This window comes from Mercurialis annua, linkage group LG5, assembly GCF_937616625.2.
Source record: "Mercurialis annua linkage group LG5, ddMerAnnu1.2, whole genome shotgun sequence".
NCBI classification, from domain to species: Eukaryota; Viridiplantae; Streptophyta; class Magnoliopsida; order Malpighiales; family Euphorbiaceae; genus Mercurialis; species Mercurialis annua.
The window spans coordinates 9,507,200-9,519,941 of NC_065574.1; the positions used below are offsets into that span (position 1 = coordinate 9,507,200).

At 30.0% G+C, this 12,742-nt stretch overlaps 1 protein-coding gene across 1 annotated transcript; it reads right to left on the bottom strand.

The window, feature by feature from the left end:
• Positions 1-2,001: 2,001 nt before the first annotated feature.
• On the bottom strand, positions 2,002-5,038 carry LOC126679971 (probable disease resistance protein At5g63020). Its single transcript, XM_056106057.1, has one exon. The coding sequence runs from the start codon at positions 4,910-4,912 to the stop codon at positions 2,237-2,239; it is 2,676 nt and encodes an 891-aa protein (XP_055962032.1). The 5' UTR covers positions 4,913-5,038; the 3' UTR covers positions 2,002-2,236.
• Positions 5,039-12,742: the final 7,704 nt, after the last annotated feature.

Consider the following 12,742-nt stretch of genomic DNA (forward strand, 5'->3'; position numbering starts at 1 on the left):
GTTAGACCCTTTTGTTCCAAATAGAACTATTATTAAAAAAAAATGAAAAAAAATATTTTGTATGAATCGCTTTCCCATTAAATTCTTTCTTTTGGTAATGACTATATTTATGATAAACAAATATGCAATTTAGTTTTGTAAAAGCAGTTATAGTGAATTTAATTTACATAAGAATTTCTTGATAGATAGAAATAGATTTCCATTTTTTTTTTACTTGTGTTATGTTTTAATATAAGCTTAAAATTTTCATATCTTTTACAAGAATTTTTGAATACTAAATTATTACTAGACTGGTAAGTTAATTGCCTTATATCGAGGGTTGTAAATGAACCGAACCGAACTGCTCACAAGCAGCTTGGCATTCGGCTCGATAAAAATTCGGTTTGTGTTTATTCTTATACAAAACAAATTGATTTTATATTCATTTATTGAAACAAGGCGAACATGAATATAATTGTATAATGAATAACTCACTTAATTGTTCGTGAACGAGCTCATATAAGAGTTCGCAATTTGGCTCATATAAAACCTCGATAAAGAGTTCACGAAATTACTCGTATAGGAGCTCGGTTATACTTTGAAATTTGTTTTTTTAGATAATTAGCATGTGTTTGAAAAATTCATTAGAAGGTATTATTTTCAAATGTATTCTCGTTTGTTTCAGTTTATGTTTGTATTCGTTTATTTAGGTGTTAAATGAAAAAGCTCGTGAACAAACTCGTTTAATATCGAACAAGCTCGCAAAGAGCTCGTTCATTTGGCACCTGAAAAAACAAACACAGATTGAGCACAAATCGAATATGAACATCATAAATTTTAAATAAACTAAATATAAACATCTCATTTCAAAATTCAAACAAACATGAATAAGTTAAAATTCAGTTCGGCTGGGTTCATTTATAGTCCGATTTATATTTTTAGGAAATTGAGAATCTAGTTATTTGCACCAAAAATTGAAATTGAAATTTAAAAGTCCAAATTCCAACAAATTGAATCAAATTCATAGTACAACTGTACAAGCACATGCAATGAAAGTAATTGGACGTGTAGAAAAATATTTAGTTTAAAGTGTAAGTGACGGTTGAAAATACAAAGGCAAGTTGTGGTGCTAACAATAATTGTCTTTCAAAATAATCAATGACCTAAGATAAAAAAAATCAACGGCTTATAGTATGTGATTGAAGTTTGAACATCATTTTATAAAAATTACAGGTTCAATTTTTTCCTGTAATATTTATCTTTTGGTACAGAAAAATATCACTCCTAAGAACACGATTTGGTACAAGTATTATTCCTAAGAAATGATTTGTTCATAAATTATAAAAAAAAAGTTAGCTATTTTATAGTAGTATAAAATAATAATAAATAGATTTTTTTGTTTGTTATTCTTTATAAATTGCTATTACATATTCTATTGTGCGAACGAAATATCGTCTAAAATTTTGAGAATATCCAATACAATATTTGCGCCTATCTAAATTCAATTGAATAAAAAGTCAACGCTCCCTGAACTTGTGATACGGGGTCATTTAATTCAATTTGTATTTTTTAAAACAATTAACTCCAAAACTTTTCATTTTTGTTTAGATTACCCCATATTTGTATTTTTAAAACACGTAAATACAAATACAAGGTGAGAGATGCGAGAAAAAAATATAGAGAGTTGTCTAAGTGTTGTCATAAAATACCATAGATCTATTTGTTACAAAAAAATACTATAAATTATGGGATAATCTGACCTAAAAAGGAAGAATTTTAGGGATAGTTGCTTAAAAAGTACAAACTGAATTAAATAACCACGTGTCGCAATTTTGGAAGGCGCGTTGAGCCTTTGTTCAAATTCAATTAGAGAATGATGCCCTGAAGTTTGCAAATAGAATTTCGAGGCCAAAGTACACCTACAAGCAAATAACTCTCTGAATCAGAGAGCTTGTCCAGCCGATTCCTTTTAGACCATATGACTAATTAGCTTGAGAAAATGTATCAAAACCTCTCGGCACATTACTAAAATTTACTTGGTATTTACTTTTTCCTTGCTACATAGACACCAGGTGAAAAACAAAACGAAAAACCAAATGCAAACCATTTGTAGTTCACTTGCATCCCGCAAAATCAAACACTGAACTCTCTCCTTCCAGTACTAGACTTTGCATTATAAAGAAGAGCAATCAACCATAAATATCTCAAATTCAAATAAGCATAAAAAAAAGAAAATATGTTGTCTAAAGTTTCGATGTTATCTATAGTCAGAATTTCGACGACTGAAGCTGCGTTGATCTTCCATCTTAATAAATCTCGTAGCAAAATATCTCATTGCAGCTTCATCTTCCCACTGCAATCCACTCCACCAGCTCTCTTCGCCGTGTATTTTCTTTAAATAGCTTCTACTCTTAGCATCGCAGTTGAATGGCGGTTTGCATAGTCGCGGACATTTGTACACTTGGATCGTCGTGAGTTGAGGCAAGGGCAAGACTTGCCTGCATATGATCTTCAGCTCCGGTAGATATCTCAAACTCAAATGTTGGAGATTTGAGAATACAGTTTGAGGTTCTTTGATTTCGGGCATTTCAAATGTTTCATCAATCAACGCATCAATTGAAGGACAATCATCTAGTTCTAAAATCTGAAGCCTCGAAGCATAGACGAGGCAATTCACATTTTTAATTGGACAGCTACGAATGACTACATGACTCAAGTTGTACTCTAGCTGCATTGTTGATCTCGAGTTCAATGGAGTCATCACCAGCTCTTGTAAAGAACGGCATGTCCTTATTTCAAGTGTCTCAAGAAATTCCATTCCGGATAGGTCAAGCGAGGACAAAGATGAGCATTTCATAACTGTTAAGTAGCTGATACGGCTTTGTAACTCGGAAGATTCCAGCAAGAAAGTGATGGAACTCGCCATTTTAAGTGTGATACCCAAGCAAATTACGCTTAGCAGACCTTTCAGCTCCTCCAACAACGCCTTTTCGTTCAAGCAGATTGATTTCATCTTGCTGAAAACCTGCAATGATTCGAGACAAGGTATCACATTCATCGGTAAAACTTCAAGTTTCTCCGTACCATCTATCAGCAAATTCTTTAGCTTGCTCAATGTCTTGACTGCAATCGGCAACTCTACTATGTCCGTATACGAAAGATCAAGATGTTGAAGGCGAACCAAGTTTTTGATTTCACTCGGTAACGCGATTAAATTACGATTATTCGACAAATCCAAAACCTGCAATGAATCCATAAAGAACCCAATTGGTAACTTGTCCAATTTCGTTTCTCGAACAATCAATGTCTTACAATGCGGAAACTCTGTTTTATCAGGAAGCTGATTCAAATGAGAACCCCACAACGAAACCATCACAGCTTTTCTCCAAGTTTCAAGATTACGCCCTCTATTCCATTCCGCATCTTGCTGGACTAAAATCTTATCCTCTTCCTTCCCTTCGTCGCAAATTATCCACAACGCCATGTCTCGAAGAACATCGTGCATCTTCACATGCTCTTTCGACTCACAGCTTTCCAACAAACACGCTCGTTCTAAATTTCCAATAATATCAACACCACGATATCGAGCTTGACACATCCTACCAAAATTCCTGATTAATCCCTCACCAATCCAAAGATTGATAAGTTCGCGTTTACAAATCTGTTGATCTTCAGGAAACAATGCGCAATATAAGAAACATTTTTTTTCTGTATCCTCCAAGCTATCATAGCTGAATCTCAATTTCGGAAACACATCTTTTTTCATACCTGGAGATTCCGAAGGATAGCTCCGTAATTGTATAATTGCGTTCTGCCAAGCCTCAGGCTGTCTTTTTCTGGCCATGGCTCTTCCAATAGTTATGAGAGCCAGCGGCAAACCTTTACACTCCTTGGCGAGATCTTTCGTGTAATTCGACACTTGTGGATCGGAGGCTATGTCCTTATCTAAGTTCATCTGAAGCAACTGTTCCGCATCGTTTGATGCTAGACATTCTACTTTAACGCTTTTCATTTCCTTCGTTCTTCCGCATAAGACTTTCATCGTTCCGAACAGATCTTCTGATCGAGTTGTGAATATTACCTTGGAACCATTAGTGTTTTCTAACAGAGGGATTCCTGCTTCTAATAAATCTATTTGATTTCTTTGATCGTCTAGTAACAGCAGAAACTTTTTAGTTTCTAAGATGTTTCGGATGAGTGCAGATTTTCCTTCCTCGTCTGTTTTTTTCTTCTCCCATAGCTCGTCCGCGATGTTTAATTTGGTACGAATAGTTTCTTGAATTTTCCTCAAGCTTCCATTCTCCGACAAGACTACCCAGATCACTGCATCGAAACCATGGCTTGTGTCGACGAACATGTTATTAATTCTCTTCAGAAGAGTAGTTTTCCCGACGCCACCCATACCGTATATCGCGATCACTCCGACGCTCTGGTCTCCTATGTAACCCCATATCAGGTTAAACATTGTGTCCGAACCCACAGTTGGCTTCACTTCTAATTTTTCAACCAAAGCATTCGGCGGAAGAACAAACTGAAGTTCGAATTTCTTCCTGTCGTCCGTCAGGATTTTAACTGCTGCGGTCTCCTCAACCACAGTCACCCCGAAGAAGTATGTGGAGAAGCAGTTCTTGGGCCGAAAACCACGTCGTTTCGTCTGGACATTTTGATCATCTTCCCCAAGGAATTCTTCCACTGTTTTCAGTTTCTTTTGTGCTCTTCGCTGCCATGATTGAACTTCGTTTTGATTCTTTAACTTTCGCCCTACTGCTCTTCTGATTTCTTCATCAATATCTTCATTCAACGACTTAAGTTCATCCAGGGATTCTCTCAAAGATGCGAGATTCTTGTCAAGATCGTTGATATATGTAACGTTGGTTGTACTGCAGCTCCATAAGCAAGTCGCAATGTCTTTGATTGGGGTCCAAAAATCCATAGCTTCCGATTGATCTGAAAAGTTTACAGTGAAAGAGAGTAATGGTTTGGTTAACTGGATAATGAAAAATTATCTAACTTGTTGAGCTGGTAGGTATAAAATGATAATAATTAGGCTAATCTCATAATCAAGTACTCTTTTTTTTTTTTGATGATCTTGTTTTTTTAACTGGTCTCTGAAATCATGAAATTCATTTCTACTGTTTTTTGTCCCTAACCTAAGGAAAACGTGTCTTTAAGTCCTTATGTTCGTCAAGAGTGTGTTCCACTTATAAATGAGTTTCCACGTATGAAAAATTGTTAGGGTTGAACATATTTTAATGTCCTTAAACTATATGTGTTTTGATTAACTAGTCATTAATCTTTAATTTTGTTTTTTCTATTAAATTCGAATTCAATAGACAATCAAGAATTATTATTAATAAAATGATATATAATGCATTTTGCTTTTTTTGGATATTGAATTCAACAGATTAGAATAATATATATTTAAATTTAAAAATATAAAAAATTAATATTATTTGAAATTTTTTGAATAATTTTTATATAGTTTGGACTTATTTTAAAACTTTTTGAATAATTTTTGAATAGTTTACGAGTAGTTCACATTCACATATAATACTTCGATCTAGAAGTGAAATTACCTATAGGGGTGAAATTCTAAATTAAAAGGCGCGCATTTTTATAAAAAAATTATTTTTATTAATTTTTGTTCCATATATAAAATAATTTTTTATTTTATTAAAAAAAATATCCTAACATTAGAGACCATATAAACAAATAATTTATTGTACAAGGACCTAAAAAGATGTTTAATCTATATCGTTCGCCGATAACAGAGCATGTACACCCTTGAATGATGGATATCCAATGAGCGACTTATAGTGACGTTTTTCCTTAATTGAGGGGCTAAAATGAAGTAAAAATAAAGTTTAGATACTAGTTAATCAAAATAAAAATATAGTTAAAGGACCAAATAATAAATTTAGCCTAATAATTACTCATAGGGCTGAAAATGGATGTATAGAATTTTGACGATTTTTTATAGAAATTAAACTTACTTAAGTTTAATAATTTAATTTACAATTTTTTTAAATAAAATTAATTATTTTTATATGATATCTTGTGACACCCTTACGAGAGCTATAAGAAACTGAGCCGAGCCAAATTTTGAATTGTGAATGTTTAGCTTACATGAATAAGATTCATGTGTTCGATTCATTTAAAATCTATAATATTCATGTTCGGTTCATATTTAACTTGTGTTCGTTTGTTTAGCTAATAAACGACTCGAGCTCGTGAACGAGTTAGAACCAAACTCGTAAAGTACATAAATGAACAAACATGAGCTCAACTTATTTAACAGTTAAATGAGCAAACACAAGCTCAAGTTTATTTTACTGCTAAACACACAAATATAAGTTCATCAGATAAACGAACGAACACGAGCTAAATAAATTTGAAAAAAATGAGTAAGTTCAATATATTTTATTTATTTTTACCCAAACTATGTAGATGATACTTATAATTTTGATGAGTCAAAAGAATTATATAATTGTTCTACGTCATTGTAATTAGTTAAAAATTATATAGTTTTATTTAGAATTATATAATTTAGGATTATATCTAAACCAAATAAATTATAGAACATAAATTAAATTATTTAAATATTTATATAAAGCAATATTAATATATTGTATTTAATTTAAATGCAAGACACTTCGCTAACCTATCATCGAGCTTGTGTACGAGCTAGTTTGCGAACTATTTATTGAATTCCTATACGAGCCAGTTCACGAACTCTTTATCGATCTTCTATACAAGTCTGTTTCCGAACTTTTAATCGAGCTCATATTCGAGTTTGTTCACTGACAATTACGCAATCTCCTATTCGAGCTATTTATGAACGTAAATGAGACACCATTATTTTCATGTTCGGCTAGTTTAAATAAATGATTAAATTTAAATTTAAAGTCGGTTCGTTTAAGATATGAACAAAGACAAACTGAACTTTTATCGAGCCGAACATCGAGCCAGTTGTGAACAATTTGGTTCATTTACAGCCCTAACTCTCAACTACTCCATCTCTTTCTAGATTCTTTTTTTTTCTCTCTTAAAATATTGCGATCACTCCATGTAGGCCCGAAAATAAAACAGAGAAGGTTTCTTTTACTCCCGAATGTAAAAAACGGATGACATGGATATGAATAGGAAAGCCCTTTCTCCGAGAGTTCGAAAAAGAAATTGTACGAAAGCATTTAGATTCGAACTATTGTTGTTCTCACATTTTAAAAAATATTATTTTCCCACATTTTGATTTTCTTTAATTAAAACCTTATTAAAAGGATTGTTTTAGTTATATAAAATTTAAAAGTTTAGAAAAAGTAGTAATTTTCTTATAATTAAATAAAGAAATAATAATTCAAACATTAATTCATGAAAATAATAGCAATTAATCCAATTTTTTCATCTCTCGTAAAAATTATACGATGTGTGCTTAGTAGAATTAAAATTAATTGATATTTTAAATATTAATCCACATCACTTTTTTTTTCCAAGCTAGAATATATTGATGAAGATGTAAATACAAGGCCTAATGTCTTAAAAAACCCGACCTTTTAGCCCCTTTTCAATCATACCCTGACGTTGAAAATTTGTCAATTTTACCTTATTTTGCATTTTTGTGTTTCAATTGTACCCTGAAAAATTAAATTAACGTCTTTTGCGTTTGGAAATTTGTTTAAAACATTCTCCATGTCTCGCATATATTAATTGTATATTTTTAAAATTTATTTAAATTTAGTTAAATTAATTAAAAATTTAAATTAGTGTTAATTTGATTATGGTTTTTAGTTAGTTTTTAAAAATAAAGGACTTATTTGTACTTTTTTGAATCAAAAAGAATTTAATTTCATGTTTAGACTTAATTAATTGAATGATTTCATCATTTAAGTAAAAAAATTAACAAAAATTAAAATATTGGGGTACAATTGAAAACGGAAAATTCAAATATTCGTTGTTGATTTATTGTTGAAATTATGTTAATATGTATTTCAACTTTTTTTGATTTTCAATTTTATGTTGACATGTTGTTGATATACTGTTGATAACATGTTGATTTTTCAATCATTGAAAGAAAAATAAAGTTAGTCTTAAATTGATGTATTAATGAACTATTGATATGTTTTTGATAATATGTTGATTGTTTTTGACTTAAATCAATCAATGTTCTCATTTTACAAACATCTTGACTAAATTAACATTAATTGTTGATTCGTTGCTGATTTATTGTTGACATTATGTTGATAAGTATTTTAACTTTTTTTGATTTTCAATTTTATGTTGACATGTTGTTGATATACTGTTGATAACATGTTGATTTTTCAATCATTAAAAGAAAAGTAAAGTTGGTCTTAAATTGCTATATTGATGAGCTGTTGACATGTTTTTGATAATATGGTGATTGTTTTTGACTTAAATCAATCGATGCTCTCATTTTACAAACATCTTGACTAAATTAGCATTAATTGTTGATATCATGTTGACATTATGTTGATAACTTGTTAATATTGATAGTAGTAATTCTACTAAAGAACAATAAAGGTACAAAATGTTTAAAATAAATGAATCAGATAAAGATGTTAGCAGAGTAAGTAATCAAAACAATATGAAAAAACAACAACAATAATTCAAATGAAAAAATAAAATTATTCTTACATATAAAAATAAAAATATATTAAATATACACCAACACAACAGTTCACAAATTAAAGAAATCTATTTCAAAATATATTTTTTTTCCTCAATTCTCTTTGCAGTTGCACAGTTTCTTCAAAATCACTTGTATAATTGTTTTGTGTTCCACCTCTCATACCTAACTAAATTTCGACAAAGACAGCTATGATACAGTTTCATTTCATCCAACTAAAGTTTATTTCACAGACAATATTATCTTATTTGTCAATGTTAAAATAAAAAGAATCAGTAGATATCAACATAATATCAACATAAAGTCAACATAAAATCAACAACACTGTAACATTACAATAATTCAGCAATCAATCATCAATAACAAATCGTTCTGCAGAATAAAAAAAACGCAGAAATACAACAAAACACAAAAAAATGCAGAAATAACAGAATTTTATTATATAAAATCACAAAATTATTATATATAACATGAAATAAGTATTAGATTCTTTAAAGATACTCTTTATACATGTTTAATGGTGAATCAACAGTAAAAGATAAACAAATTACAGATCTGAAAATGAAAAAAAAGAACAAAAAATTTCAGATCTAAAATTAAAAAGATAAAAGAAAGATGGCGTGGCGAGACAAAGGCGGAACGATGGAGGCGAAACGGCGGAGGCGCAACAGCGGAGGCGAAACGGCGGAAGTGAAGGAGTAGAAATCGTGAATTTTTTTTCACAACTCAAAAGAATTTACTGTTATATAAGCAAGAACGATTGAGATAATGATGAAATAGAAATAAAAATGAGAGAAGCAAGAGGAGTCGTGCAGTAATGGAGATAACGCACAACAAAATCGTGGAGAAGAGAAGCGAAAATGGCGGAGAAGAATGAAGAAACCGTCAATTGAGAAGGAAAATAAGAAAACAGTAAAAAAGAAAGAAATCCAAAAAAAAAGGTTAGGTTTCATAAAATTGATGGTGTGAAAAGTAAAGATATGCATTGGGCTGTATAAAAGTAAAGTCTAGCCCAAATCCTGTATTTTATATAAAAAGCCCTAATCTTTATTCTTTACAGATGTTAAAACTTAAAAGAAAAAGGAAGCATAATATTTAAATGACTTTTATCAATAATTGGTATTTCGTGAATGATACGCTCTTTAAAAGTATAAATATGCCTCCAGCTTTAACTTTTGTCTTTTCCATTATGAAAGTCACTTTGGATTCTGATAACTTGGCATATTTTTGGACAAATGGTTAATTCACCCCCTCAACTTAGTACGAAAGATCAAAAAATTCATTCTTGAACGAATTGGTCAAATTACCCCCTCCCCCACTCTAATACTTTTTTCATTATGAAATAAAAAAAAGTTTAAAATAATCTTTAATTTATTTTTCAGATTAACACTTAATAAGTTTCAAATATCAATTTAACCATTATAATTTTAAAAGTTTATATATTAATATATTTTTGAAATACAAAGAACATTTTGAAAATTTTATATTTTCTATCTTTTTTTTATTTTTCTTTCTTATCTAGCCACACCGCCGACGAAAACAGCCACCGCTACCGCACCTACGATCCAACCACCGACGCCTGCAAAACCGTTCAATCTTTGTTCATTTTTCTTAATATAATTGTCGTCCGACAAACGACAACAACGATTCAACGTTATTAACAAATCAATAGTTTGTTCGTTCGCCGAAAATGAATCCAGCTGGTTTATCTCCATCTTCGACAAAGGAACAAACGAAAATGAACAAAGAGTAAGGAGCATCGGTCAAAGGAGCAGGAGCAGAGACAGCTTTAATTTAAGGTTTAATTACGTAGATTAGATTTAGGTTTAGGGCTATCTAATTTAAATTAGATTTAATCAGGTTCGATTTGGATTTTAATTAGAGTTATAATTAGAAGTTTAATCAAAGTCAATTAGAGTTAAGTATCATTAGTTAGGGTTTATTAGGATTTTCACCCTTCTGATTTACAATAGTTGTGAGGTTTTTTTGACCGATTTTCTCAAGAATGAGCTTTTTGATATTTCGTGCCAAGTTAAGGGGTTGAATTGATATTCTTTTTAGTATATTTAGATATATTGTCATTTTGTCATAAAAGTGTTGTATATTCATTTGTTTCGGTTTTTCAATTTAAATTCAACATACGTTTATTTATTCATAATAAAATTTTAAATTCAAATACAATATACCTATTTAGTGTTTAACACATGTCGAACTGTCTAACATATTTACTAAAAATATAACAAATCGCTATATACAAAAGAAAATGCACATTTAATTTATAGTTTTTATGAAAATCTAGTTACATGTTTATTAATATCATATTTACTTTAGTTAACATTTTTTAAATAATATGAATATACTATAACAACAATCCTTTAAAAAAACTACAAAACTTCATAGTACAAACAACAAATATACTCCTTCCATTTTAAATTAATTGTCCATTTCTTTTTAATTTTTTTATTACCCATATTTAAAATTCACTAATTATTGTCATAATTTCAAACAAGTGAATTGGTCATAGTATTTAATGAGGATATTATAAAAAAAATGAAGATAGATTTATACATATTTAAAATATTAATTGTATTTTTTTAAACTATGTAAAAGTGACAATGCAAAAATTTTGAGGTTAAAGGAATAAAAGTTATATAGATATACTTGAGTCACGTATAATAAGTTAATTAACTAAGACAACATTATTTTTAAAATTTAAACATTTGTTTATTTTATTAACCGTGACAAATGTTTTTAAATTTAGATATAATTGTCAAAATTTAAAAAATTGCTCACAATTAACAAAAGACTCAGAAGTTTGGATCTAAAAAATAACTATGTCACTAATAAATACAATTAATTAGCATGTTAGACGTGTCTAAAACGAATTAGGTGAGTTAACTCTGTTTAACATGTTATTTGACTGTATTATAAATGAGATGACCTTTTTATGACCCGTCCTGTATAAACGCAATCCAAACCCGTTATTATTTCGTGTCAACTTGTGTAGATGGTCGTGTCTTAAATCTTCAGCCCTAATATTATCTTAATAAAAATATAATTTACACTGATTGAGATTTTCTTAAGTTCAAATAAATTTGAGAGGGTCAAATTCACGATTTATACCGTTTATTGTAAATGAATAATATATATTAAGAAAATACAATTTTAAAATTTTGGTCTGATAAATCATCTGGGTTCGTCATATCTATTGACATATTTTTTTTGATATAGGATACATATCAATTGCTTCAAATATGTGTTTTTGATTTAATTGTGAATTAAAATATTATGTATAAATAAATTATAAAACGAATATTTTTAAATTTTATTATATAAAAATAGTATAATTTTACTTTTTTTAAAAAAAATTGTATGATGATATTTAAGTAAAATTTAAATTTATTATTTTTTTATAGAAAATATTAGATCGATTTATAAGTTTGAAGACCAAAATTGGTTTTTCTTTTTTGCTTATTAGACAGTGTAGGTAGCGATAAAGTGTTTTGATTCGGAGGCCAGTAAACTCCATACTTTCTATTTTTTATTAGGCCAAATGACTAAAAAACCAAATCTTTTATAAAAGTTTCACAAAACTCCAAACCTTTCAATTTTATCCAATTTGTCCTGAATGCATGAATTCATTTCAATTATATCCAACTATACAATTTTGTTTATGTAGCGCTGATGTGTAACATGCCACATCAGCGCCATGTAGGAGGCATATGAGCAAAATTACATAGTTGGACATGACGAAATCATGCGTTTTAGGACAAATTAGATTAAATTGAAAGGTTCGGACTTTTGTGAAACTTTTATAAAAGGGTTGGCATTTTTTTTCATTTGGCCTTTTGATTAACACCGCTAACATTCGCTGACGTGGCATTTAAAAAAAATTAAAACACATACAGATCAGCTCCACATCATGTGATACGTAATTAAAATACCATAAAAATCCAAAATACTCAAAATGCTCCTAATAAAATCCTAAAAAATAAACTCTAAACTAACAACATACAATTACCGTCACCCCTAATCCAAGCCGCCACCGCCCTCCTCCACTGTAGCCACTGACGCCCTCTTTCACTCCAGCCACCCAGTTGTTCATTTAAGGACAGACCTAGA

What these genes read in the sequence shown, in the direction of transcription:
- LOC126679971 (XM_056106057.1), bottom strand. Translation starts at nt 4,912, where the DNA reads ATGGATTTTTGGACCCCAATCAAAGACATTGCGACTTGCTTATGGAGC.